Source organism: Lonchura striata, chromosome 32 (assembly GCF_050655825.1).
Source record: "Lonchura striata isolate lonStrDom1 chromosome 32, ASM5065582v1, whole genome shotgun sequence".
In the NCBI taxonomy this organism is placed as follows: Eukaryota; Metazoa; Chordata; class Aves; order Passeriformes; family Estrildidae; genus Lonchura; species Lonchura striata.
In genome coordinates this window covers 7,359,351-7,386,566 of record NC_140734.1, presented here as the reverse complement: position 1 = coordinate 7,386,566, position 27,216 = coordinate 7,359,351, and the positions used below count along the sequence as shown (strand labels likewise).

General features: G+C 69.0%; 5 protein-coding genes across 7 annotated transcripts; 2 read left to right on the top strand and 3 right to left on the bottom strand.

The window, feature by feature from the left end:
* The first annotated feature begins 525 nt into the window (after positions 1–525).
* On the top strand, positions 526–6,408 carry LRCH4 (leucine rich repeats and calponin homology domain containing 4). Its single transcript, XM_085564214.1, has 17 exons — positions 526–774; positions 1,137–1,281; positions 1,353–1,479; positions 1,551–1,656; positions 1,755–1,891; positions 1,960–2,033; positions 2,115–2,211; positions 2,286–2,343; positions 2,426–2,472; positions 2,553–2,599; positions 2,670–2,747; positions 3,103–3,148; positions 3,254–3,362; positions 3,466–3,506; positions 3,612–3,704; positions 5,035–5,097; positions 5,196–6,408. The coding sequence occupies exons 1-17, from the start codon at positions 579–581 to the stop codon at positions 5,304–5,306; spliced, it is 1,575 nt and encodes a 524-aa protein (XP_085420340.1). The 5' UTR covers positions 526–578; the 3' UTR covers positions 5,307–6,408.
* Positions 5,527–9,152, bottom strand: AGFG2 (ArfGAP with FG repeats 2). Of its 2 annotated transcripts, none has more exons than XM_085564217.1 (10): positions 8,911–9,152; positions 8,499–8,592; positions 7,885–8,000; positions 7,721–7,811; positions 7,524–7,629; positions 7,308–7,393; positions 6,883–6,945; positions 6,747–6,806; positions 6,590–6,642; positions 5,527–6,516 (listed from the first exon to the last, which is right to left on the bottom strand). In XM_085564217.1, coding segments are annotated over exons 1-10 (882 nt in total). In that variant the 5' UTR covers positions 9,123–9,152; the 3' UTR covers positions 5,527–6,515. The 2 variants fall into 2 exon arrangements, with proteins under 2 accessions (XP_085420343.1, XP_077645629.1); XM_077789503.2 differs by having other exon boundaries at positions 7,308–7,424; positions 8,911–9,147.
* Positions 9,153–10,321: 1,169 nt separating this feature from the next.
* On the bottom strand, positions 10,322–15,612 carry NYAP1 (neuronal tyrosine phosphorylated phosphoinositide-3-kinase adaptor 1). The gene is made up of 6 exons (XM_085564213.1): positions 15,477–15,612; positions 14,566–14,716; positions 13,757–13,992; positions 12,470–13,411; positions 12,243–12,389; positions 10,322–11,598 (listed from the first exon to the last, which is right to left on the bottom strand). Exons 2-6 carry the CDS (start codon positions 14,712–14,714, stop codon positions 11,219–11,221), a joined length of 1,854 nt encoding a protein of 617 aa, XP_085420339.1. The 5' UTR covers positions 14,715–14,716; positions 15,477–15,612; the 3' UTR covers positions 10,322–11,218.
* Positions 15,303–19,995, top strand: LOC116184737 (uncharacterized). Of its 2 annotated transcripts, XM_085564212.1 has the most exons (7): positions 15,876–16,361; positions 16,457–16,551; positions 16,782–16,830; positions 17,570–18,138; positions 18,341–18,560; positions 18,805–18,914; positions 19,767–19,995. In XM_085564212.1, the coding sequence occupies exons 4-7, from the start codon at positions 18,052–18,054 to the stop codon at positions 19,929–19,931; spliced, it is 582 nt and encodes a 193-aa protein (XP_085420338.1). In that variant the 5' UTR covers positions 15,876–16,361; positions 16,457–16,551; positions 16,782–16,830; positions 17,570–18,051; the 3' UTR covers positions 19,932–19,995. The 2 variants fall into 2 exon arrangements, with proteins under 2 accessions (XP_085420337.1, XP_085420338.1); XM_085564211.1 differs by lacking the exons at positions 18,341–18,560; positions 18,805–18,914; positions 19,767–19,995 and having other exon boundaries at positions 15,303–16,361; positions 17,570–17,856.
* Positions 19,996–20,037: 42 nt separating this feature from the next.
* On the bottom strand, positions 20,038–26,834 carry MEPCE (methylphosphate capping enzyme). The gene is made up of 4 exons (XM_077789449.2): positions 25,657–26,834; positions 23,923–24,141; positions 21,635–21,761; positions 20,038–20,340 (listed from the first exon to the last, which is right to left on the bottom strand). Exons 1-4 carry the CDS (start codon positions 26,773–26,775, stop codon positions 20,288–20,290), a joined length of 1,518 nt encoding a protein of 505 aa, XP_077645575.2. The 5' UTR covers positions 26,776–26,834; the 3' UTR covers positions 20,038–20,287.
* Between the last annotated feature and the right edge of the window lie 382 nt (positions 26,835–27,216).

The window sequence follows — 27,216 nt, the reverse complement described above, 5'->3', positions numbered from 1 at the left end:
GGGGAGCCCCCCGCGCCCCGTACCCAAGGGGGGCCCCCCAAAACGGGACCCCCCGGACCTCCCCTTTAAATGGTGCGGCTCCTTTAAGAGGGGCGGTGGGCGGGGCTGAAGGGCCGGGGGCGCGGCCTCCCGCCCTTCCCCGCCTGTCAATCATTGCTGTAAGTAACTCCTGATTGGTGGAGCCGCCACGCCCCCCAGTATTATAATCCCGCGGTTGCGTCCAACGCGATTGGCTTGGCAGCACGTCAATCTGCGTTTCGATTGGCTGGTGCCGCCAACATTTTCGTGCGCGTTGCCAGGCAACGCGCTCCCTGTTCTCGCTCACGATTGGTGGAGATTGTGCTTGAGCTGTGACTGGCTGCGGTTCTGCAGCAGATACCGTACTCTTGATGATGATTGGCTTAAAATACCTATCAATCAAAGGGCGAACTTCCGTAACCCCTCCGATTCGCCGCCTCCCCGCGCGTACCTTGCTCTGATTGGCTGTCGCTCTGGCCCCGCCCCCGCGGCGGGGTCCGGAAGCGGCCGCGGCTCAGTCGGGCAGCGGCGGCCGCGGCGAGCGGAGCTCCGGGGCCGCCATGGCCGCGGGGGCGGCGGGGGCCGTCCCGGCTGAGCCGCCGCCGCCGCTGGGCCGCCTGCCCGGAGGAGCCGGCACCGAGCGCGCCCTGGAAGAAGCAGAAGCCTCCGGCACGCTCAGTCTGGCCGGCCGGCGGCTGCGCGCCTTCCCGGCGGCGGCGGCGCGGCGCTGGGACCTCAGCGACACCACACAGGCCGGTGAGGCCGCGGCCCCGGGGTGGAATCCCCGACCCTTCCCGCAGCCCGGCGCGGCTGGGGGTGTTCCCCCCGCCCGGGGGAGGCTGCCCCGCCTCGCTCGGTGCCTCCCGGGGCCCGCGGGCGGTGCCGGAGGCGCCGGGACGGGACGAGCCGGGGCGCCTGGTCCGGGCGGTCCGGCGGGTTCAGCGTTCGGCCGGGCGGCTCGGGGTCCATCCGCTGCCCCGTCCCCGGGGATCCGCGTCCTCAGCCCCCTTCCCTGAGCTGCTTTGAGCCTGTCGTTCCCTATCCCCGGAGATCTGCTGTCCCCCCGAGAATGTCCCTACGTGTCCCACACCTTCCCCGGCTCGCCCTCGTCCCTCCAGACCTGTCCCGGAACCGCTTCGGGGAGGTGCCGGAGGCCGCCTGCCGCCTGGTCTCGCTGGAGGCGCTGAGCCTGTACCACAACTGCCTGCGCAGCGTGCCCCCGGCCATCGCCAACCTGCACTCCCTGGCTCACCTGGACCTCAGGTACGCCCCGGCCCCGCCGGTGACCGCGGGGTGCCCGGCAGCGCCCCTGACCGCGCCGTGTGCCCCCGCAGCCGCAACCAGCTGAGCTCGCTGCCCGCCTGCCTGTGCCTGCTGCCGCTGCGCGTCCTCAACGCCAGCAACAACCGCCTGGCGCGGCTGCCGCCCAACCTGGGCGCCCTGCGGACGCTGCGCCAGCTGGTGAGCGCCGGGGCCGGCCCGGGCCCCCGCGAGCCCCGCCGAGCCCCGCTGAGCCCCGTCTCGCCCCGCAGGACGTCGGCTGTAACCGGCTGCGGGCGCTGCCGCCGGGGCTGGGGCAGCTGCGGGCGCTGCGGGACCTGAGCGTGCGGCGGAACCAGCTGGCGGTGCTGCCCGAAGGTGGGTCGGGGCTCTGCGGAGGGGTCCCGCCGCTTCGGGAGGGTTCCATCGATCCCCGTGTGGATCCCCGCGTGTCCGTGTCCCCCCGCTCCCGGCAGAGCTCTCGGAACTGCCGCTGGTCCGGCTGGATTTCTCCTGCAACCGGGTGGTCGCGATCCCGCGCTGTTTCCGGCGGCTCCGGCACCTCCAAGTCCTGCTGGCGGACAACAACCCCCTCCAGTTCCCCCCCGCCCAGGTGAGGGGGGCCCGGGGGATCCCCCCGACCCCCCAAAAACTCCAGCTGACCCCTCTGTGCCCCCCCAGATCTGCCTGAAGGGCAAAGTCCACATCTTCAAGTACCTGGAAGCCGAGGCTGCCGCCCATCCTCCCCCAGCGTGGTAAAGGGGGGCTGGAAGAGGGGGGTCCCCGCTGTTTTGGGGTTTTTTGGGGGTCTCTGAGCGCCGTTCTCCCCCCTGCAGCCCCCCGGACGAGCCGTGTCCCCTCCGGCAGCGGGGCGGGCTGGACTCCGGCTTCCACAGCGTGGACAGCGGCAGCAAGCGCTGGTCAGGGAACGAGGTGGGATTTGGGGGGCACAGGGGGGATCTGGGGTGTCCCCCATTACTCCCCCCACCTCACACCCCCTTTGGCAGTCCACAGATGAGTCCTCGGAGCCGTCCCGGCAGCACAGGGAGACACGCGGCGGAGCAGGTGAGGGGAGTGGGACCCCCAAAGCCCCCCGGGACCCCCCGTCACATCCTGGGGACCCCCATCACCCCCCTTGTCCCCACAGCTGGTGACAGCGACCCGGAGCAGCTGGAGGAGGAGCCCTCGCCCGAGGTGATGCCACCCCCCAGCCCTCCCCGATGCCCAAGTTTTGGGGATCCCCCCCAAATCCTGGGCCCCCCTTTGTCCCCCAGGAGCAGCAGGGCCAGAGCCCACGAGGTGACACCCCCGAGGGTATCAGGTGAGGGGCTGGGGGGTCTGGGGGCTCGGAGAGGGGTCTGGGGGGGGTCTGAGCCCCCCTGTGCCTGCAGGGTGGTCCCCGCGCCCCGGAGACGCCCCCAGAACCTGGAGGTGTGGATGGAGAGAGAGAGGGAGAGGAGCCGGGACAGGTACGGGGGGTCTGGGGCTGGGAAAGTGGGAATGGGGATGGGAAACTGGGAATGGGGACTGGGAAATGGGAACTGGGGACTGGCACTGGGAAATGGGACAGGGGTGATGGGTTTGGGGCTGGAAATCGGGGATGGGGATTGATGGGGAGACTGGGACAGGGATTGGGGGTGGATTTGGGGTGCTGGGGGTGGATTTGGGGCGCTGGGGGTAGATTTGGGGTTCTGGGGGTGAATTTTGGACGTTGGGGGTGGATTTGGGGTGCTTTGGGTGGATTTGGGGCGCTGGGACCGGGGTCAGGAACGGGGGTGCCACAGGGGACAAGGGCTGGGCCCTGGCTGCTCTCACCCCCCCCAGGACCCCTCCCCAGAGACCCCCGCAGACCTCGGCGCTGCTGCTGCTGGTGAGAACCTCGTTAGGCTCAGCCCTAATTAGCGCCGCTCTGGTTACCCTTTGCCCCCGGCTCAGCCCTCATTAACAGCACTCTTAATTGTCCTGCCTCCCCCAGGGCCCCGAGGGAGCCCCCGACCCCCCCTGCAGCCCCCCAGAACCCAGCGCCTGCCTCACCCCCCGCTCCTCTTCCTCCTCCTCCTCTCCCCGCAGTGCCACCAAGCCAGGTAGGGCACAGCCCCCCCCTGTGACCCCCAAACCTCCCCTGTGACCCCCAAATCTCCCCTGTGACCCCCAAATCTCCCCTGTGACCCCCAAATGTGCCCGCAGCCCCCCCGGACCCTGACCAGCTGATCACCGAGGTGCGCCAGGTAATGCCCCCCTCCCTTCCCCTCCCCTCCCCGTGTTGTTTTGGGGGGTTTTGGGGTCTGTTCCCCCCCGGACCCGGTCTGGGGGTCCCCGCTGTGCCCCCACAGAGCCTCGAGGCGCTGCTGCAGCTGCGGCTCCCGGAGGAGCTCGGGGACTCGGAGCTGCTGGGCCGGGTGGCGGCCCGGCTGCGGCCCTGGGCGGTGAGAGCGGCCCCAAAAACTGCCCTGGACCCCAAAACCGCCCCCGGGACCCCGAAACAGCCCCCAAAACCACTCCCGGGACCCCAAAACCGCCCCCGGGACCCCGAAACAGCCCCCAAAACCACCCCTGGGACCCCAAAACTGCCCCCAGGACCCCAAAACAGCCCCCAAAACCAGCCCCGGGACCCCAAAACTGCCCCCGGGACCCCGAAACAGCCCCCAAAACCAGCCCCGGGACCCCGAAACAGCCCCCAAAACCAGCCCCGGGACCCCAAAACCGCCCCCGGGACCCCGAAACAGCCCCCAAAACCACCCCTGGGACCCCAAAACCACCCCCGGGACCCCGAAACAGCCCCCAGACACCTCCCAAAACCACCCCCGGGACCCCAAAACAGCCCCAAAACCAGCCCCGGGACCCCAAAACCACCCCTGGGACCCCGAAACAGCCCCCAGACACCTCCCAAAACCACCCCCGGGACCCCAAAACCACCCCTGGGACCCCAAAACAGCCCCCAAAACCAGCCCCGGGACCCCAGAACTGCCCCCAGGACCCCGAAACAGCCCCCAAAACCACCCCCGGGACCCCGAAACAGCCCCCAAAACCACCCCCGGGACCCCAAACAGCCCCCAGACACCTCCCAAAACCACCCCCGGGACCCCAAAACCACCCCTGGGACCCCAAAACAGCCCCCAAAACCACCCCCGGGACCCCAAACAGCCCCCAGACACCTCCCAAAACCACCCCCGGGACCCCAAAACCACCCCTGGGACCCCAAAACAGCCCCCAGACACTTCCCAAAACCACCCCTGGGACCCCAAAACCACCCCCGGGACCCCGAAACAGCCCCCAGACACCTCCCAAAACACCCTGGGACCCCAAAACCACCCCAAAAACAGCCCTGAGCCCCAAAACAGCCCAAAAACAGCCCCAAAAACACCCCTGAACCCCAAAACAGCCCCAAACACCCCGCCGGACCCCAAAACACCCAGCTGAATCCAAAACATCCCGCTGAACACCCCCCTGAACCCCAAAACAGCCCCCAAAATCCCCTTTTTTAGCCCCAGGCACCCACATAACCCCAATAAACACCCCAAAATCCCTTTTTTAGCCCCTGATACCCACATAACCCAAATAAACACCCCTAAAATCAGTTTTTTAGCCCCTGACACCCCACATAACCCAAATAAACACCCCTAAAATCAGTTTTTTAGCCCGACACCCCATATAACCCCACTAAACACCCCAAAATCCCTTTTTTAGCCCCTGATACCCACATAACCCCAATGAACACCCCCCAAACCCCCCCCGCACCCCCATTTTGCCCCCCAGGGCCCCCCCAGCGCCCGCCGGACGCCGCCATCGCCGCCCCGCCACGGCTCGGGGGTCCCCGAGGTACTGTTCTGTGGGGGGGAGGTTGATTTTGGGGGGGTTCCTGCGTCTCCCACGGCTGACGCGGGGTCCCCCCCTGCCCCCCCTGCCCCCCCTGCCAGGTGAAGCCCCCCCACCCCCGGCGCCCCCCCCCCGGGCTGCTCTTCGCCCTCTTCTACGGCCTCCTCATGGCGCTGCTCGTCGCCGCCCACCGCGCGCTCTTTGGCTGCTGAGGGACCCCCAAAACCCCGGGGAGCCCCCCCAGACCCCCGGGGGAACCCCCCAAACCCCTGTGAGGTGGGGGGGGTCCCGCCTTTGCACCTTTCCTTCCCCTCCCCCTTCTTGTCTTGTGCCTTAACGCTGGGGAAACTGAGGCAGGGAAGGGGGAGGGGCTGAACCCCTTTTGTCCCCCCCGGGGGGTGTGACCATAATTATTCATATTATTATAATTAATTATGATGAGCTATTATTATGAGATTTATTATTATTATGATTTCTCACTATTATTGAGTTGTCATACAGGACTGTGAGCGTATTAAGTTAATTATTACAGTTAATTGCGACTTAATTATGACAGCGGGACGTAAAAATGCAGATGACCAAAATTTATTGTAATTAATTATTATTAAAATTATTATATTTAACTATTACGCGGTTGTCACTCTAATTACTGCAAAATAATGATTTTTTTTTTTCTCCGAGTATGGAAATCCCCCGCAAAATTGCACTTGGTACATCCCTGTCCCTTTGTGACACTCCGGTCACCGGCTGAGACCAAAACCTGGGAGGGGGGGGTTCAGTGCTGCCCCTCTCCTGCTGCCACTGCTCAGCTTTTTGTCCGTTTTTCTCCGTTTTTGTCCGTTTTTTGTCCGTTTTCGCCCTTTCTCTGCCCAAAAAGGGGACGCCCCCGCTCCAGCTCTGCTGCGCTGCCCCCCCGCCCCGCACTCCCCAAATCCCCCCTCGCTAATTCCGCCCTTCCCCAGCAGGTGCGGGAGGAGCCGACCCCGGCCAGGGCCCCGCGCGGGGGGCTGGGGGTGTCCCCCCGCCGGTGCCCCCGTTAATTAATTCCCTTCCCCCCTCCCCGTTAATTCCCCGGTGCCGCCGTTAATTGCGGGTTCGCCGCCATCTTTGTTGAGGGCAAGCCGCCACGGCCGTGCCCTCAGCGGCGATGCCCCTGCCGCCATATTGGCTGAGGGCACGTAAGGATCTATGGGGGCGCCATCTTTGCCGAGGGCAAAGCCGTGAGGAGCGGCGTCACCGCGGCCGCCATCTTTAGTGAGGGTACGCCGTTTCTATCGAATTTATACATTAAATATCGCCATAAATCTCCGGAAACGACAATAAAACCTGGTCCCGGCGGGAGAGGCGGAGCAGCGGCGGTCATAGGAAGGGGTTGGTGGTCCGGTGCCTGAGGCCGAGCGGCACTGCCGGGGTCGGGAGGGTCTGGGGGGGCACCGAGGGGGTCAGCGGCACAAAAAGGGGGCTCGGGACCCCCCCATAGCCCCCCGGTGCTCACCACGAAGGGGTTGGTGGAAGCTTTGGCAACGTTGAACCCACCGAAAGGCGACCCTGCGTGGGGGGGGAATGGGGAGGGGTCAGTGGGTGGCTGGGCAGTTTATATATAAATACATATATTTATATAATTCAACATTTTTAACACCCCCAGCTCTTACCGTCAGCCTGGAAGGGGCTGGGGAAGCCCCCAGGAACGGGAGGAGAGGTGAAAGCAGCTCCTAAATGAGGGGACATGGAATTGGGACCCCCAGACCCACCTGGCTGGGGAACTGGGGGGGTCTGGGGGTCACTCACCAGGGCTGCTGCTCTGGAAGGGGTTCCTGGAGGGTCTGGGGGTCGTGAAGGGGTTGGTGCAGCCTGGGAGGGTGGGCACAGGTTCCCAAAAACTCCTGGGACCCCCGAGAGTAACAGAGACCCCCAAAACCCTCCCCCGTAATGCTCAACAGAAATGGGGTTCATGTTAATTCTGGGTGGGAGGGGACCCAAAATTCCTTCCCCCCTCCCCAGAAATTCTAGGCCCCTCAGATTGCCACCAAATCCTTCCCCACTGGCCCCAGAGGAGCCGTGGTGGGACCCCCCGGCCCCCTCCCCAAAACCCCACGGGGATGGGGAGACCCCAGCTCCCCCCTGCCCATCAACCCCAGGTGTCCCCAGGATATGGGGGACCCCCAAGCCCCTCCCAAGGAGGGTCTCCAGAGTCCTGGGGGGTCCCTGGGTACCTGTGGGGGTGGGTGGGACGTGGAAGGGGGGCACAGCCCCCCCAAAGGTCGCTGCTCCAGTGCTGGTGGTGCCGAAGGCATCGGAACTGGGGAAGGCAGAGCGGGGTGGGGCCGGGCCTGGGGACAGGGCTGGGCTCACTCGGGGGTCCCCGGCCCCCCGGGAGACCCCCGTGCTCCACGGGGAGCCCCTCAGAGCCCCCCTGAGCCCCCACTCACCGGGGAAGGCGGCGAATTCGGGCGCAGGGGCCGGGCAGGCGAAGGGGTCCCCCCCGATGTCGGCCAGGAGGTCGGTGCCGGCCTTTGGGGCCGGCTGGGGGGGGCGCTGGGGGGGCACCCGGAGGTCAGGGGGCGGTGATCTCCCCCACCTGTGCCCCCCAGAGCCCCCCAGAGCCCCCAGAGCCCCCCGGTCCCACCTGGGGCAGCGGGGCTGCGTCCCCGCGGAGGGGCCGGGGGGGCTCTGCCGCGGCGCTCCGGGGCGGTTTCGGCGGTTCCGGCGCCACGTACCTGCCATAAACCACCGGCTGAGAGACCCCAGCCCGGCTGCCCGCCCCGCAGGCGCCCCCAGCCCCTCTCCTACCACCGCTTCCTCTCGTATTTCTCCTGCAGGAACTCCTTCAGCTTCTGGGGGTCACGGGAGTCGGGCGGCAGCGACGCCCGGGGGTCGAAGGTGCCGAGCCAGACCCGCCTGCAGGCCTGGGGGGGACGGGGAGGGGATGTGGGGATGCGGGAAGGGTGGGATGGAGAGGGAAGGGTGGGATGGACAGAGCAGGACAGGACAGAGAGAGCAAAATACCCGCAGCCGCTCCCTTCCCCAATTTCCCCTCCCTCACCTAAATTCCCCTCCCTCACCCGATTTCCCCTCCCTTACCTGATTTCCCCTCCCTCACCTGATTTCCCCTCCCTCACTCCATTTCCCCTCCCTCACCCGATTTCCCCTCCCTTACCCAATTTCCCCTCCCTCACCTAAATTCCCCTCCCTTACCTGATTTCCCCTCCCTCACCTGCTTTCCCCTCCCTCACCAGATTTCCCCTCCCTCACCTGATTTCCCCTCCCTCACCCCATTTCCCCTCCCTCACCTAAATTCCCCTCCCTCACCCGATTTCCCTTCCCTTACCCGATTTCCCCTCCCTCACCTGCTTTCCCCTCCCTCACCTGATTTCCCCTCCCTCACCTGATTTCCCCTCCCTCACCTCATTGCCCCGCGCCTGCAGGAACAGCACCTCGGCCTCGCTGAACGTCGTCATGGAGATGGACTTGACGCGGTGTGGGGGGTTCAGTCCCCGCCTGGGGAGGGATTCTGGCGGTCAGCGCCCCCATCACGCCCACAAACACCCAAAATTTGAGGTTTTTCCCTCAAAAAACACCCCGAGCATGTGAAGCCGCGTGCCGCGGCCACGCCCCCTCCCGCTAAGCCCCGCCCACCGCGCTCAATTTGCATGACCCCGCCCCTCCCGCTAAGCCCCGCCCACCACGTTAAATTTACATGAGCCCCGCCCCTCCCGCTAAGCCCCGCCCCCATTGGCCACCGCGAATCGACGCGGCCCCGCCCACCGCGTTAAATTTGCATGAGCCCGCCCCCTTCCGCGGCCCCGCCCCGCTCACAGCGCCCCCGAACAGCCGGTGCACACGAGGCTGCCCACGCTGATGTCCACGTAGGTGACGCCGCGCTGGCCGCACTCGAAGCAGAGCCGGTTGGCGGGAACCGCGCTCACCAACTCCCGCACCCGCCGGCACCAAACCTCGGCCTCCGCGTCCCGGCCCGCGCTGCCTCTGCGGGCCCCGGGGCCTCCGCCGGGGCCGCCGCCCGCCGCCATCTTCCCGCTGCCGCGGGCCCCGCCCCCGCCGCGCCGCCGCCGCCGCTGATTGGCTGCGCGCCACCGGCCCCGCCCCCTGGCGTCCCGCCCTTTCTGTCCCCTCAGCGCCGCTCCCGCCCTCCGCGGGGCGGGAAATGCCCCGTTTCGGGCGGGTTTCGTGGAAAAACGGCACTTTCCACCACTAAAACCGGCGTTTTCCACCACCAAAACCGGCCTTTTCCACCACTAAAACCAGCATTTCCTGCCACCGGCGGGCCCCGCCTGCTCCCGCTGTGAGGGCGCGGCTCCGGCCGTTCCCTCCCGCAACTTCCCGCCCTTTTCGTCCCCTCAGCGCCGTCCCCGTCACGAAAATAGGTAAAAATTCCTCTTTTGAGTCATTTCCCCCGGAGTCTCCGTCACTGATCCTCTCCAGCACAGCACGACACGCTCTGAGGAATCCCAATAATGCCCCCAATGGTGATGCCTTTGGTGAGGGTTGATACCCAAAGCCGAGGTGAAGGCTTCCCTCATTTGGGTCATTTTCCTATAAATTCCCTATTATTTCTTTCAATTCGGGTGGTTTTCACCCAATAATCCCTATTACTCCCCTCCATTTCGAGCCCTTTCCCCCAAAAGCTCACGATTATTTCCACACCTCCATCCCCTTTTGGGTCATTTTCTCACAAAATCACTATTACCCACGCCCGCCCTCCCTCCCTCCTTTGAGCTGATTCCCTACAAACGCGCTATTATCCCTCTTCTTTTTGGGTCATTTCCTCATAAATTCACCACTATTACCTCTTCCCACACTTCATTTGGGGTAATTTCCTCTCAAATCCCCAATTAGTGCGTTCTGAGGGGCTGGGGGGGGATCCCAGCCCCATTTCCCCATTTTTGCGGGGGGTCCCAACCCCATTTTTGGGAGGGTCCCAGCCCCGTTTTTGGGGGGGTCCCAACCCCATTTTTGGGAGGGTCCCAGCCCCGTTTTTGGGGGGGTCCCAACCCCATTTTTGGGAGGGTCCCAGCCCCGTTTTTGGGGGGATCCCAGCCCCATTTTTAGGGGGATCCCAGCCCCATTTTTGGGGGGATCCCAGCCCCATTTTTGGGGGAGTCTCACCCCCATTTTTGGGGTAGTCCCAACCCCATTTCTGGGGGAGTCCCAGCCCCATTTTTGGGGGATCACAGTCCCGTTTTTGGGGCGCTGCCCCCCCAGACAAGCGTTTCCAGCTGCATCTCTCTTTAATAGTGCACAGAACCACGTTACAAAACCCCCCCGTCCCCACCACCCCCTCCCCAAACTGGGGCCCCCCCGGACCCCGCGGGGACGAAGGCAATTCTGGTAACGGGTTGGGGGGGGCAGGGGGGGAAGCTGAGGCACAGAGGGCCTGGGGGGGGGTCCCAGGAAAGGGTTGGGGGGGCCCTTTGCCCCCCTCCCCACCATGGTCCCCCACCCAAAAATCCCAGAGGAGACCCCCCCTCCCCTCTCACACCCCCCCACCCTCCAGCACCACACCCCACCCCCCCCCACAGGCCGCACTGCGGACCCCCGGAGCGGAACCCCCTCCCCAGCCCCTGCTTGATGCACCCCCATAAATACCCCCCCCAATAAATACATTGCAAAGCAGTTACAGCACCCTCCCCTTTCGGGGGGCTGGACCCCCGGGCGGGGGTGAACCCCCCCTTGGCAGGGGTGAACCCCCCATTGCAGGGACCCCCTCGGTTCGCGGGGGGGGGGGAGCTGCTCCCCGATATTGAGGCTCGACACCCCCTTACTGGGGGGGCGTTAATTAATCCCCCATAATGAGGGGCTGGAACTCGCCCCACTTTTATGGGTTTTCCCCCCCCCCCGTTTTTTGGGGTCCTTCCGTGTTACCGCGGGAGGGGTGGTCTCCATCCTCCCCCCTCTGTGTGCCCCCCGATATTTACGAGGGGGGGGCTCAGCACACCATAAATACCCACCCCCGTTTCTCCCCAACCCGGCCCAGCCGTGTCACCCCCCCCCCCCTCCCCACTTCAGGACCCCCCCCCCCTTTATTCTCAGGAGCCCCCCCACGATCTCGGGGACCCCCCCCGGGCTCGGGGGCAGGGTTTGGGGTGCTCCAGGCACCCCGGGGGGGTCAGATGGCGGTGTCCCAGAGCACGGCGTGCGGCCGGCGGGCCGGGGGGGTGCCGGGGGGCGGCGGGGGCGGGGGGCGCCCCTCGGGAGCGGCCCCCCCTTTCCAGGCGGGGGGGGCGGGCAGGGGGGGCAGGCTGTCCTGCTTGCACAGCCCCCCCCCCCGCCCCCCCCGCGCCTTGATCTCGGTGCACACGCAGCGCTTGCGGTCGATCACCTCCTGCAGCTGCCCGTCCCGGGGCCGGGGCGCGGCGGCGGCGGCGGGGAAGCCCCCCCCGGACAGGGGGCGCGATGCCGGGGGGCCGCGTGGGAACGGGGGGGCCCCGGCCTGGCGCACCCCCGAGGTGGAGGCGGAGCGGCCCAGGCGGGGACCCCCGGGCAGCTCTGCGAGGAGGGGGGGTGGGCGTCAGGGGGGCACGGGTTGTCCCCAAGCGCCCCCGTGCCGCTCCGCAGGACCCCCGCCCTGCTGTCCTAATGTCACATCCCCCTCCCGTGTCCCCCCCGGTGTCCTTATGTCACCTCCCCTCCGGTGTACCCCCGGTGTCCTTATGTACCTCACCTCCTGTGTCCCCCGGTGTCCCCGGTGTCCCAATGTCACCCCCATCCCCGTGTCCCCCATCCGCCCTGGTGTCCTTATCTCACGTCCCCCTCCCCGTGTCCCCGGTGTCCCAATGTCACCTCCATCTCTGGGCCCTCCTGTGTCCCCCCGGTGTCCTTATGTCACCCCGATCCCTGTGTCCCCCATCCGCCCCGGTGTCCTTATCTCACGTCCCCCTCCCCGTGTCCCCGGTGTCCCAATGTCACCCCCCTCCCCGTGTCCCCCATCCGCCCCGGTGTCCTTATCTCACGTCCCCCTCCCCATGTCCCTGGTGTCCCAATGTCACCCCCATCCCCGTGTCCCCCGTCCACACCGGTGTCCTTATCTCACGTCCCCCTCCCCATGTCCCCGGTGTCCCAATGTCACCCCCATCCCGGTGTCCCCGGCATCCCCCGGTGTCCTAATGTCACCCCCGGTGCCCAGCACGTACCCGAGGCCCTCCCGCAGGCCGGGAAGGTCTGGCAGGGCAGGGGGGGCCCGGGCCGCCCCCGGGGCCCCTCGGCCCGGACCGGGATCCCCGAGGGAGGCGGGGCCGCCCCCGTCCCCCCCCGCTCCTCCCGGGGGGGCTCGGGCGCCTCTGGAATAAAGGGGGGGGGTCGGTCAGTCCCGCCCAGGGGGCGTGGCCTCCCCAAGCCCCGCCCCCCCGCTGTCACTCACTCTCGGGCTCCTTCCCGCGGCGGGCGGAGGCCCCGCCCCCCCCGCGGCGAGGGGGCGTGTCCTCCTCGCGGGCGGGGGCGGGGCCCGCCGCGGCCACGCCCCCCCGCAGGCTCTCGTAGGCGGGCGGGCGCTTCCCGGGGGGCGGGGCCTCGGCGGAGGGGGGGAGGGGCAGCGGCCCCAGCCCCGCCCCCCCGCGCTCGCGCCCCGCCCCGCCCGGCGCGTGGTGCGGGGGGAGGGGCGTGGAGTGGCTGCGCGCGCGCGCGGGGGGCGGGGCCTCGCGGCGCGAGGGGAGGGGCAGGCGCGAGGCGGCCTCGGGGGGCGGGGCCAGCGGCGGCGGGCGGGGCGGGAGCAGGTTGGGGAAGGGCGGCGGGATGGGGGCGGGGCCGGAGAAAGGGGCGTGGCCGACGAGGGGGGCGCGGCCGGGGAAAGGGGCGTGGCCAGAGTGCGGGGCGTGGCCTGCGTGTGGGGCGTGGCCTGTGTGCGGGGCGTGGCCGCCAAAAGGGGCGTGGCCTGTGGGCGGGGCGTGGCCTGTGTGCGGGGCATGTCCGGCGTGCAGGGCGTGTCCCGTGAAGGGGGCGTGTCCCGAGAAGGGGGCGTGTCCCGAGAAGGGGGCGTGTCCCGAGAAGGGGGCGTGTCCCGGGAAGGGGGCGTGTCCGGGGAAGGGGGCGTGTCCCGGCCCCTCCCCCGCGGGCAGGGGGCAGCTCATCTCCTCGTAGATGGCCTCGGGCTCCTCGGCCGGAGGAGGGGGCGCCCCCGCCGGGCCCCCCCGCCGGGGCTCCGGGACCCCCCGGGCGTCCCCCACCATCTCGATGTACACCGGCTCCTCCGCCTCGCCCTGCTCGGCCAGGGCCGGCGGCGGCGCCCCCGAGGACAGCCGGGTCTGGGGGCTGCGCGAGGGCTTCAGGGGGGGCGTCTGCCGCACGCAGCCCCCCCGGGGGGTGCCTGCGGGAGGGAAGGGTGTCAGGGGGTGCCATGCGCTCCGTGTCCCCTCAGATTCCTTGTGACCCCTCCCCGCCACCCAAACCTCCCCGGGACCCCTTCCCACTGTCCCCTCCCCACCACCCAAACCTCCCCGGGACCCCTTCCCACTGTCCCCTCCCCACCACCCAAACCTCCCGGGGACCCCTTCCCACTGTCCCCTCCCCACCACCCAAACCTCCCCGGGACCCCTTCCCACTGTCCCCTCCCCACCACCCAACCCTCCCCAGGACCCCTTCCCACTCCCCCAGAGTCGCTGTCCCCCCCCGAGCCCCCTGAGCTGCCCCCAGCCCCACCGGTTCCACTCACCACCTCTCTTGGCGGGCGGCGCCTCCAGGCCCCGGCCCTCGGGGGGCCCGGAGCGGGGCCCGGGGGGGCGCAGGGGCACCCCCGGCTCGGGGAGCCCCACGGCGTGGCAGGACAGCGAGCGGGGCGCCATGCCGGGCGCGCAGGGCCGGGGGCCGCGCTCCTGCGGCGCCGGCAGCGTCAGGAACCCCACCCGCAGCGGGCGCCGCAGGGACCCCCCGTCCCGCGCCTTGGGCACCCTGGGGAGGGACACGGCGGGTCAGGGTGCCCCTGAAATCCCAGGGGACGCCCCGACCCCCGCAAAGATTCCCGGGAAACTCATTCCTGCGGTGAAGGGGCACTGAGGCCCACTATCCCCCCAGGATGTCCTCTCCAGGTTATCCCAGTGTCCCACCACTGTGTCCCCTGTATCCCCCTTGGGATGTCCCCAGTATATCCCAGTGTCCCCCTGGGATGTCCCCGATGTCCCTCTGGGGGTGTCCCTGGTGTGCCCTCCTGGGTTGTCCCCAGGTGTCCCTGGTGTACCCCTAGGGATGTCCCCAGTATCCACCCTGGAATACCCCCGGTGTCCCCCCTCAGTGTCCCCTCAGTGTCCCCCCGGTGTCCCCCCCTGTGTCCCCCCCATTGTCCCCCCGTTGTCCCCGGTGTCTCCCCGTTGTCCCCGGTGTCCCCGTTGTCCCCGGTGTCCCCCCGGTGTCCCCGTTGTCCCCGGTGTCCCCGTTGTCCCCGGTGTCGCCGGTGTCCCCCCGGTGTCCCCCCGGTGTCCCCGTTGTCCCCGTTGTCCCCGGTGTCCCCCCGGTGTCCCCGCTCACCCCTTGCGCGGCTCCTCCTCGCGGGGGCGCCACTCGGGCCGTCCCTTGCGCTGCAGCAGGCTCATGGCGGCCGCGGGGGGGCGCTCCTCGCCCAGGCGCAGCAGGGCGGCGGCGGCGGCGGCGAGCTCCGACCGCGGGGGGGCGCTCATGGCTGGGGGCGGCGCCTTCAGACCCCGCCCCCCGCCCCGGGACCCCCGGTTCGGCTCCCGAGACCCACCGGGACCCGCCCGGACCCCAGGACCGCAGATCCCCCCCGCCCCGGGACCCCCGGTTCGGCTCCCGAGACCCACCGGGACCCGCCCGGACCCCAGGACCGCAGATCCCCCCCGCCCCGGGACCCCCGGTTCGGCTCCCGAGACCCACCGGGACCCGCCCGGACCCCAGGACCGCAGATCCCCCCCGCCCCGGGGACCCCCGCACTCCCAATTCGGGTCCCGAGACCCTCCCGGACCCCCGATTCGAGTCCCGAGACCCCTCCCAGACCCCATGACCGCAGACCCCCCCCGCACCGGGACCCCCGGACCCCCAATTCGGCTCCCGAGACCCTCCCGGACCCCGTGGCCCCAGAGCCCCCCGGGCCGCCGCATGCCCGTGGCTACCGGGACCCCCAAACCCCGCCTGGGCTCCCAGCGCCGACCCCCCAAAGCCCCCGGCCGCCTCAGGAGCCCCCTCCCCACCGGGAGCCAGCGTCCCTCTGCCCTCCCCTCCACCTCCGGGGGTCCCCCCGCCCGCCGGGCTGCCCACCCCCGGTGATGCCGGGGTGCCCCCGGACCCACCGGGACCCCCCCTGCCCGCCGCACCGCCCAAACCACCCCCAACCCGGGGTCCCCCCTTCGCCCCCCGCCCCGCGGGGACACCGGGGGTCTCTCCGTGTTGCCCCGGGGCTCTCGGCCTCCCCCGTCCCCCGTTACCTGTCGCTCTCTCGGGGGTCCCACGGTTGGGGGGGGGGGGGAATCCTGCGCCGCACCCCCCCCCCCACCGCCGCCAGCACGGCCGCGCCCGGGCCGGGGGCTCACGGGGGGCGTTGGCCCATGGCGGGGGGGGGTCTAGCGGCCTGCGGGGGAGGGGCAGCGGGTGGTCACCGGGCGCGGGAGGGGCCGCGGGGCCGCCCCCATCGCTGCCCTCCTCCTCCTCCCTCACCGGCCGCTCCCGCCTCCCGCTCGCGCCGCTCCGCCGCCGCTGACGCAGCGTCCGGAGCGCGCCGCGCCCGCGCCGGCGCCCCCTGGCGGCGCGGAGGACCCGCCCGCGCCTCCCGGTCACGTGGGCGCGGCTGGGGGCGTGGCTTCCCGCGAGGGGGGCGGGGCGCGGCGACGCCCTTAAAGCGCAACATCACTTCCGGTTCGCACTTCCGGGTCCTGCCGCCGCCGCCGCCGCCGCCGCCGCCGGTAACGGCTCCGGGCCGGCCCCGCCATGTTCCGCCTCCTCCTCCTCCTCCCGCCGCCGCCGCCCCCATGAGCCGCAAGAAAAGCGGCTTCGCCATCACCAGCGTCCGCGGCGGCGGCGGCGCCGCGCCCGGCGATGCCAGCGGCGCCGCCACCGGCTCTTCCTCTTCCTCCACCGGCAGCCCCGGCAGCGGCTCCCGGTTCCGCCTCGTCCGCTTGCTGTGGCCGGGGGAGGTGCTGCGGCGGGGCCGGTGGCTGTGCCGCGATTTCTACGAGCGGGACGCGTCCCCGCGGGGCGGCGGCGGCGGCGGCGGCGGCGGCGGGAGGGTCCCGGTGTCGCTGGACGCCCCCCGGGCCGCCGCCGCCCCCCACCAGCCCCGGTCCCTCGGGGCCTTCGCCGAGCTCGTGCAGCAGGTGAGAGGGGGCGGGGTTTACCGGAGGGGCGGGGCCGGTGTGACCACGCCCCTTCCCCAAAACCCCAAAACTCCCGATTTTTGGTTCTTTTTCAGGCGCTGCCCCCCAAACCGCCCTCGCCACGCCCAGGGGGCGGGGCCGAGCTCAGCGCGCGCCTGGGATTGGCTGGCGAGGAGGGCGAGGAGGAGGGGTGAGGCGGGACCTCCGGCCCGGGGGGCGGGGCCGGGCAGGTGCGAGGGAGGGGCCGGGGCTTCCCCTCCCCCACCCCCCCAAAAATGTAAAAAATAAAAAAAAAATAGGGGGGGGGGAAGGAAACGGGGAGAGCTCTGCCCCTCCCCCACCCGCGGGGTGCAGGGTGGGAGGGGTGGTGTCTGTCCGTCCGTCTGTCCGTCCGTCTGACCCCCCCGGCCTTGTCCGCAGCGCCGGGAGCGGCGTCAGCGCCATCGACAACAAGATCGAGAGAGCCATGGTGAGACCGGGGGGACGACGGCGGGGGGCTCGGGGGGCTCGGGGGGGAGCTCGGGGGGCTCGGGGGTCCTGGGAGGGAGCTTGGGGGGATCTGGGAGGGGACTTGGGGGGCTCAGGAGAGAGCTTGGGGGTCCCGGGAGGGAGCTCGGGGGGCTCGGGGGGCTCAGGGGGGAGGCCAGGGGGCTCAGGAGGGAGACTGGGGGTCCCAAGAGGGAGCTTGGTGGTCCTGGGAGGGGGCTTGGGGGGCTCGGGGGTCTCTGAATGGGACTCTGGGGTCCCGGGAGGGAGCCTGAGGGTCCCGGGAGGGAGCCCGGGGGTCCCTGAATGGGACTCTGGGGTCCCTGGAAGGAGCCTGAGGGTCCCAGGAGGGAGCCCGGGGGTCCCTGAAGGGGACTCTGGGGTCCCGGGAAGGAGCCCAGGGTCCCAAGAAGGAGCCCGGAGGTCCCGGGAGGGAGCCCGGAGGTCCCGGGAAGGAGCCCGGGGGTCTCTGAATGGGACTCTGGGGTCCTGTGAAGGAGCTCGGGGGTCCCGGGACGGAGCCTGGGGGTCTCAGGAGGGAGCTTAGGGGTCCTGGGATAGATCTCGGGGTCCCGGAACGGAGCCTGGGGGTCCCAGGAGGGAGCTTGGGGGTCCTGGGATAGATCTCGGAGTCCCGGGAAGGAGCCCGGGGTCCCGGGAAGGAGCCCGGGGTCCCGGGGCCACCCCCGCGGGCTCTCGGTGACCGTCCCGCCGTCCCGCAGGACCTGGTGAAGTCGCACCTGCTGCTGGCGGTGCGGGAGGAGGTGGAGGCGCTGCGGGAGCAGATCCGCGAGCTGAGCGAGCGGCGGGCGGCGCTGGAGCGGGAGAACCGGCTGCTCCGGGCGCTGGCCACGCCGCAGCAGCTGGCGCGGCTGCCGGCCCTGCCGCCGCCGGGGCCGCCCTGAGCCCGGGGGGCTCCCGGGAGCCTCTCGGGGGAGCGCCGCCGAGCTCTCCGGCCCTTCCTGCGCCTTTCCGGGCGTTTTTTAATAAACCCGCGGTTTTTACAGCACGAGGCCGCGGCCATGCTCATTCTGGGGGAAAAAGAACGGGGGCGGTACCGCCGGCCGAGGCGGGACTCGAACCCGCGGTCTCCGGGGCGCGGCCGCCATCTTGGGGAGGTCTCGGGGAGGGGGCGTGGCCCGGCGGGAGGGGGCGTGGCCGCCGCCGCCGCCATGAGGCCGCGCGCGCTCCCGCCGCCGCCGCCATGAGGCCGCGCGCGCTCCCGCCGCCGCCGCCGCCGCCGCCCGGGGGGATCCTGAGGCGGGGGGAGCGCGGGGGGGGCAACCGGCAGGTGCGGGGAGGGGGCAACGGGACAGCCCCGGGACAGCGGGACAGCCCCGGGACAGCCCCGGGACAGCGGGAACCGGCGGGAGGGCGGGCGCGGGACACCCCGAAACCGGCACCGGAACGCGCTGGAGGTGGGTCCGGTGAGACCCCCCCCCGTTACCGGAACGCGGCGCGCCCCAATTTCCCCCCTCCCGCCCCCACTCCAGGTGCGTTTCGCCGTGCAGGACGAGGAGGAGGAGGAGGAGGATGAAGGCGGAGCGGGGCTCGCCGCGCCCGCCGCCCTGGCGACCCCCGCCGTGCACAGCAGCGGCCGCGGGGGTCCCGGTGCGGCGCCCCCCGAGCGCTTCGACGCCCCGCGGGCGGCGGCCGCGCTGCTCGGCTCCTCGTTCGCCGCCCGCTCCGCGCTGGGCGGGGCGGCGGCCGCGGGTCAGTGCGGGCCGGGGGAGGGGGCGGCCCGGGACCCCCCGCACCCCTGCTGCCGGTGTGACCGGAGCGCCCCGGGGTGACCGGAACCCCCCGGTGTAACCGGAGCCCCCCGGTGTCACCGGTTCCCCCGGTGTGACCGGTTCCCCCGGTGTGACCGGTTCCCCGGTGTGACCGGAACCCCCCGGTGTCACCGGAACCCCCGGTGTCACCGGTTCCCCCGGTGTGACCGGTTCCCCGGTTTCAGCCATGAACGTGCCGCCCTCCCGCCGCCTCTTCCGCGGCCTCGTCAGCCTGGCCGTGCCCCCCCCCCCGCCGGGGCCGCGCAGGGGGGGCGCGGGAAGCCCCCCCCCGCAGGTGAGACCCCCCCCAAATCCCACCGAGACCCCCCAAATCCCGAGACCCCCCCCAATCCCACCGAGACCCCCCCCAAATCCCACTGAGCCCCTCCCCAAATCCCGAGACCCCTCCCAAAATCCCACCCTAAGCCCCTCCCCAGCTGAGACCCCCCCCAATCCCACCAAGACCCCCCAAATCCCGAGACCCCTCCCAAAGCCCACTGAGCCCCTCCCCAAATCCCACCGAGACCCCTCCCCAAATCCCGAGACCCCTCCCCAAATCCCACCGAGACCCCCCCGAAATCCCGAGACCCCCCCCAAATCCCACCCTGACCCCCCAAATCCCGAGACCCCCCACAAATCCCACCGAGACCCCCCAAATCCCACCCGAGACCCCTCCCCAAATCCCACTGAGACCCCCCCCCGCAGGTGAGACCACTCCCCAAATCCCACCGAGATCCCCCAAATGCCGAGACCCCTCCCAAAATCCCACCTTGAGCCCCTCCCCAGCTGAGACCCCTCCCCAAATCCCACCGAGACCCCCCGAAATCCCACCGAGACCCCCCCCAAATCCCACCCTGACCCCCCAAATCCCGAGACCCCTCCCCAAATCCCACCCCGAGCCCCCCCATATCCCACCCGAGCCCCCCCCCACAGGTGAGACCCCTCCCCAAATCCCACCCGAGCCCCCCACACAGGTGAGACCCCTCCCCAAATCCCACCCCGAGCCCCCCCATATCCCACCCTGAGCCCCCTCAAATCCCACCCTGAGCCCCCCAAATCCCGAGACCCCTCCCCAAATCCCACCCCGAGCCCCCCCAGACCCCCCGGTGCAGCCGGGACCCCCGCCCACGCTCGCCGTGCCCCCCAGGCTCCCGGCCCGTGCCTGGCCGCGCTCTCGGGGACCCCCGCCCGGGCCGGGGGGTGGTCGTGGCTGCCCCCCCCGGAGCCCCCCGCGCCCCCCCGGGCCGTGCCGCGCCCCCCCGGCGCCGCCTTCGCCATGTTCCGCAAGCTGCAGCAGTGGGGGGGGCGCTGAGGGGCGAAGCCCCCCAAAAACCCCCTCCTTTCACCCCCAAAAATAATAAATTCGTGACTTCGGACAGCGTGTGTGACCCCCCCCCCCAAAAAACGACCCCCGCCGCTGACCAATCGCCTCCTTTATTCCGGGGCCCCCCCGCACAGAGCAAACCACGGCAAACGCCCGGGGGGGGGAGGGACACCCCAAAAATGGGGGGGAGGGGGAGCAAACGGAGCCCCTCCCCCCGTTTGGCAGCCGGTGGGGGAGGGGAGCGAGGATCCGACCCCCTCCCCCCCAAAAAAACAAAAAAAAAACCCAAAAAAAACAAAAAACAGGAGCGTCGGGGCCCCCCGGCCCGGGGGGCTTTGGGGGGCTCAGGGGGCGTCGCTTTGTCCCTTGTGGAAGAGATAAATCGGCCGCTGGAAGCCTGGGGGGACAGGGGGACCCCAAATTATTGACAGCCCTGCCAATGAAACCCCCAGACCCAAAATAACCCCGGAGCTGGGGGGGACCCCAAATTATTGACAGCCCTGCCATGGAAACCCCCAGCCCCAAAATAACCCCGGAGCTGGGGGGGGACCCCAAATTATTGACAGCCCTGCCCTGGAAACCCCCAGCCCCAAAATACCCCCGGAGCTGGGGGGGACCCCAAATTATTGACAGCCCTGCCATGGAAACCCCCAGCCCCAAAATCCCCCCGGAGCTGGGGGGGGACCCGAAATTATTGACAGCCCTGCCAATGAAACCCCCAGACCCAAAATAACCCCGGAGCTGGGGGGGACCCCAAATTATTGACAGCCCTGCCCTGGAAACCCCCAGACCCAAATACCCAAATAGCCCTGATTTGGAGGATCCAAAATACCCAAACTGCCCCAATTTGGGATATCCAAAATGCCAAAACAGCCCCAATTTAGGGGATCCTAAGTTCCCAAATAACCCCGGATTTGGGAGATCTCAAACAGCCCTGATTTGGGGTATCCCAAATACCAAAACAGCCCCGATTTGGGGATCCAAAATTTGGGATATCCCAAATAGCCAAATAGCCCCGATTTGGGATATCCCAAACAGCCCCAATTTGGGATATCCCAAATACCCAAATAACCCTGATTTGGGGGATTCCAAATACCCAAATAGCCCCAAATTTGGGATATCCCAAATACCAAAACAGCCCCAATTTGGGGATCCCAAACAGCTCCAATTTGGGGATCCCAAATTTGGGATATCCCAAATACCAAAGCAGCCCCAATTTGGGGATCCCAAATTTGGGATACCCCAAATACCAGAACAGCCCCAATTTGGGATACCCTAAATACCAAAACAGCCCCAATTTGGGATACCCCAAATACCAAAACAGCCCAAATTTGGGGATCCCAAATTTGGGATACCCCAAATATCAGAACAGCCCAAAATTGGGATACCCCAAATACCAGAACAGCCCCAATTTGGGGATCCCAAATTTGGGATATCCCAAATACCAGAACAGCCCCAATTTGGGATATCCCAAATACCAAAACAGCCCCAATTTGGGATACCCCAAATACCAAAACAGCCCCAATTTGGGATACCCTAAATTTGGGATACCCCAAATACCAAAACAGCCCCAATTTGGGGATCCCAAATTTGGGACACCCCAAATACCAAAACACCCCAAATTTGGGACACCCCAAATACCAAAACACCCCAATTTGGGACACCCCAAATACCAGAGCAGCCCCCCGTACCTTTGGCGCTGTGCTGGGGGGTCCCCAGCAGCTCGCAGCGCTCGAAGCCCACCTCGGGCGAGGTCAGGTACGCCGGGAACTGCTCGGGCCGCAGCCGGATGCGCTGGTAGTTCCGGTACGTCGTCTCCTGCGGCACGGCACGGCACGGCACGGCTCAGCCGGGACCCCCGGGACCCCCGGAGCCAGCCACGGAGCCCCCAGACCCAGCCCGGACCCCCAGGATCCGAACTGAGACCCCCAAACCCCCCCGGAGCCGCTGGTAGTTCCGGTACGTCGTCTCCTGCGGCACGGCACGGCACGGCACGGCTCGGCTCAGCCGGGACCCCCGGGACCCCCGGAGCCAGCCACGGAGCCCCCAGACCCAGCCCCGGACCCCCAGACCCAGCCCCGGAGCCCCGGGATCCAAAATGAGACCCCCAATCCAGCCCTGAACCCCCCCAGACCCAAAACGAGACCCCAAACCCAGCCCTGAACCCCCCTGGACCCCCAGGGATTTAAAACAAGACCCCCAAACCCAGCCCTGAACCCCCCCAGACCCAAAACGAGACCCCCAATCCAGCCCTGACCCCCCCTGGACCCAAAATGAGACTCCAAACCCAGCCCTGAACCCCCCCAGACCCAAAATGAGACTCCAATCCAGCCCTGGACCCCCCCAGACCCAAAATGTGACCCCCAATCCAGCCCTGAGCCCCCCCAGACCCAAAATAAGACTCCAAACCCAGCCCTGAACCCCCCCAGACCCAAAACGAGACCCCCCAATCCAGCCCTGAACCCCCCCAGACCCAAAACGAGACCCCCAATCCAGCCCTGATCCCCCCCAGACCCAAAACGAGACCCCCAAACCCAGCCCTGATCCCCCCCACACCCAAAACGAGACCCCCAATCCAGCCCTGAACACCCCCAGACCCAAAACGAGACCCCCAAACCCAGCCCTGATCCCCCCCAGACCCAAAACGAGACCCCCAATCCAGCCCTGAACCCCCCTGGACCCCCAGGGATTTAAAACGAGACCCCCAAACCCAGCCCTGAACCCCCCCAGACCCAAAACGAGACCCCCAAATCCAGCCCTAGACCCCCCCGGCCCACCTGAGCCCGAGGTGGCAGCGTTTAACCCCACAAAAACACTTTTTTTTGGGTTTTAACCCCTCAAAAAACACATTTCTGGCACCAAACCCTGCTGGGAGTCCCACCAGACTTCTCTAACCCCACCACAACACCCCAAACCCCGCTGACACCCCCAAAACGCCATTTCTGGCACCAAACTCTGCTGAGAATCCCTCCAAACTGTATTTTTTGGGCTTTTAACCCAACAAAAAAGCATTTTCTGGGGTTTTAACCCCCCAAAAACGCATTTCCAGCACCAAACTCTGCTGAGTGTCCCTCCAAAAACCATTTTTTGGGGTTTTAAATCCCCATAATTCAATTTCTGGCCCCAAGCTCTGGTGAGAGTCCCTCCAAACACCATTTTTTGATGTTTCAACCTGCCAAAAACGCCGTTTCTGGCCCCAAACTCTCCAGACGTCCCCACAGACCCCTTCATAACCCCCCAGAGACCCCCTCCCTGAGCCCCATGGAGCCCCCCAAAGTCCCATGGAGCCCCCCAGAGCCCTGTGGAGCCCCCAGACCCCATCCCTGAGACCCCCTGAGCCCCCCAAAGCCCCCCCAGAGCCCCGTGGAGCCCCCCAGAGCCCCCCCAGAGTCCCATGGAGCCCCTCAGAGCCCCCAGACCCCATCCCTGAGACCCCCAGAGCCCCGTGGAGCCCCCAAGAGCCCCCAAACCCCATCCCTGAGACCCCCAAAGCCCCCCCAGAGCCCCGTGGAGCCCCTCAAGAGCCCCCAAACCCCATCCCTGAGCCCCACGGAGCCCTCCAAAGCCCCCCCAGAGTCCCATGGAGCCCCCAGACCCCATCCCTGAGACCCCCTGAGCCCTCCAAAGACTCACCAGAGCCCCGTGGAGCCCCCCAAAGCCCCCCCAGAGTCCCCTGGAGCCCCTCAGAGCCCCCAGACCCCATCCCTGAGCCCCACGGAGCCCCCCAAAGCCCCCCCAGAGTCCCATGGAGTCCCCAAACCCCATCCCTGAGACCCCCAGAGCCCCGTGGAGCCCCTCAGAGCCCCCAAACCCCATCCCTGAGCCCCCCACTCACCGTCAGCCCCTTGCGCTTGTGGCAGGACTCCCAGGGCTGCGGCTCCAGCAGCAGCAGGAGCCCCCCAAAGCCCCCCCAGAGCCCCGTGGAGCCCCTCAGAGCCCCCAAACCCCATCCCTGAGCCCCCCAGAGCCCCCCACTCACCGTCAGCCCCTTGCGCTTGCGGTAGGACTCCCAGGGCTGCGGCTCCAGCAGCAGCAGCCCGCCGGGCCGCAGGTGCCGGAACGCCCTCCGGAAGAGCCGCTTGAGCCCCTCGTCGCCCCAGTTGAGCTGCACCCACTTGGTGAGGGACAGCAGCAGCACCACGTCGAACTCGGGGCGCTGCGCCCCCACCACCTCCTCCCGCTCCGGCACGTAGTTCCCCTGCGGAGGGGTGGGCTCAGCCTGGGGCTGGGGGCAGCCCCGGGGGGGTTTGGGGGGTCTGACAGGGTGGGGGGCTCGGGGTCAGCCCCACTGAGGAGGTTTTGGGGGTCTGACAGGGTGGGGGGCTCGGGGTCAGCCCCACTGAGGGGTTTTGGGGGGTCTGAGGGGGTGGGGGGCTCGGGGTCAGCCCCTCTTGGGGGGTTTGGGGGTGTCTGAGGGGGTGGGGGGCTCGGGCTGTGCCCCACTGAGGAGGTTTGGGGGGGTCTGAGGGGCTCGGGGTCAGCCCCACTGAGGGGTTTTGGGGGTGTCTGAGGGGGTGGGGGGCTTGGGCTGTGCCCCACTGAGGAGGTTTGGGGGGTCTGACAGGGTGGGGGGCTCGGGGTCAGCCCCACTGAAGAGGTTTGGGGGGTCTGACAGGGTGGGGGGCTCGGGGTCAGCCCCACTGAAGAGGTTTGGGGGGTCTGACAGGGTGGGGGGCTCGGGGGCAGCCCCACTGAGGGGTTTTGGGGGTCTGACAGGGTGGGGGGCTCGGGCTGTGCCCCACTGTGGGGTTTTGGGGGGTCTGACAGGGTGGGGGGCTCGGGGGCAGCCCCACTGAGGGGTTTTGGGGGGTCTGAGGGAGTGGGGGGCTCGGGGTCAGCCCCTCTTGGGGGGTTTGGGGGTGTCTGAGGGGGTGGGGGGCTCGGGCTGTGCCCCACTGAGGAGGTTTTGGGGGTGTCTGAGGGGGTGGGGGGCTTGGGCTGTGCCCCACTGAGGAGGTTTGGGGGGTCTGACAGGGTGGGGGGCTCGGGGTCAGCCCCACTGAGGAGGTTTGGGGGGTCTGACAGGGTGGGGGGCTCGGGGGCAGCCCCTCTGGGGGGGTTTGGGGGGTCTGACAGGGTGGGGGGATCGGGGGCAGCCCCACTGAGGAGGTTTTGGGGGGTCTGACAGGGTGGGGGGCTCGGGCTGTGCCCCACTGAGGGGTTTTGGGGGGTCTGACAGGGTGGGGGGCTCGGGGTCAGCCCCACTGAGGGGTTTTGGGGGGTCTGACAGGGTGGGGGGCTCGGGGTCAGCCCCACTGAGGGGTTTTGGGGGGAGCTGCCCCACACAGACCCCAAGACTGGAATTGGGGAGGGGGTCCTGCACCACTCTGATCTCCTGGTGACCCCTTCAGACCCACCGAGACCCCCCAAAAACATCCCTGACGTCCCTTTCACAGCCTCCAAGACCTCCCAAAACCCCCCAAACCCCCACACACCCCCTCAGACCCGCCCAGACCCCCCTAAAACATCCCTCATGTCCCTTTCAGACTCTCCAAGACTCCCCAAATCCCCTCCAAGCCCCCCCAAATGCTTGTCACTCCCTTAACGCCACCGAGACCCCCCTAAAACACACCAAAAACCCACCAAAATCCCTTGCCAACCCCCTCAGAGCGACCCAGACCCCCCCCAAACCCACACCAAAACCCTGCTCGCACCCCCCAGCACCTCGCCCACCCACCCCACCCCCGTTTCCCCACCCAAAACCCCCCCTCACCGTGACGAACACCACGTTGTGCGGGAAATCCGCGGCGCCGGGCCCGTCGGGCGGCAGCTGCGGGGCGGCGATGGGGCCCCGGCTGGCCAGGAGCGCGGCGGGGAAACCTTTCCTGAGCCCGGCGGCGGCCTCGCCGTCCGCCCCCAGCCCCTCGGAGAGGTAGTGGCGGATGTTCTGCCGCGCCGAGCGGATCAGCCGCCCGTCAATGTCCAGCCCCACCACCCTGGCGGGCGCCCAGCGCTTGGCGATGCTCAGGGTGAGGTGCCCCACGTTGCAGCCCACGTCCAGCACCTCCTTGCCCGCGAACCACTCGGGCCGCAGCGCCCGCAGCCGCGCGTCCTCCACGTCGGGGTTGCGGTACCCGTAATATTTGCAGTAATTCCCGTACTGGAACTTGCGCGCCTGGCGGCGCGGCCGCTGCGGGGCTTTGCCGCCGGGTTTCGGTTTTTCCGAGGGCGCGGCGGGGCGCGGAGGGTCGGATTTGCTGCAAGTCCGTCGGCGCTTGCGGTGGCGGCCGGCGGGGCACGGCGGGGCGGCGGGCTCGGCGGGGCGGCCGGGCTCCTCGGCGCCGGCGGCGCTGTTGGCGGCGTTGTTGCGCTGCTGGCCGCGGTGCCGGTGCCGCCGCCGGGCGCTCTTGGCCGGCGAGGCCAGGCGGAGCGCCTCGCCCGGCGCGTTCAGGCTCAGCGGGTCCGTGATGTCCCTCGGCACCAGGATCTCCACCGGGTCCCGGCCGCGCTGCGGCAGCGGGGAGGACTGCGGCGTGCGGGCGTTCAGGGCGCGGCTCACCTCCTCGTCCAGCAGGCTGTTGAGGTTCAGGGGGTCGAAGATGTTCCCGCCGAGCAGGAACTCGGACGGCAGCACCGGGCCGCACTCCGAGGCCGCGCGGCGCCGCCGCTTCCACGCCGGCTGCTTGGCGCCGCAGCTGCTCCGCCGCTTGCCGCCGCCGCCCGCGGTGCGGAGGCCATTGCGGGGCCGCGGCGGCTCCGGTGCGGCGGCGGCGGGAGGAGGAGGAGGAGGCGGAGGAGGCGGCGGCGGCGGCGGCACCAGGAAGGCCTCAGGCGCCGCCGCCATGGCGGCCCGGCCCGCGCCTGCGCGCTGCGCCGCGCCGCCCCCGCGCATGCGCCGCCGGAGCGGGGAGGGGGAGCGGGAACCCTCCGCTCCCGCCGCCTCCCGCCCGCGATGGCAGCGCCGCGCCGGCCCGCCGGGGTTTATATAGGGGAGAGGCGGGGCCCGCAGAGGGCACGCCCACGAGGAGGGGCGGGGAGACGGGGCTCGGCCAATAGGAGACGGAGCGCGGCGCGCGGCGGCCAATAAGGAGAGGCGGCGCGCGGGGAGAGGGAAAGGGGGGCCTCAGGAGGTGGGGGTGGCCGCGGAGAGTGCCTGCGCGGAGAGCAGCGGGGGAGGGGAGGAGGAGGGAGCGGGAGGGATCCCGGTGAAGGCCTGGGGGGAGGGAGAGCGGCGGGGATGGGACGGGGGAGGGTGGGCGGCCGGAAAGACGTTCAGGCGGGGTGAGGCCGCCCCGCGCGCGCGGGGGCTGCCGGGACTTGTAGTCCGCGCGGG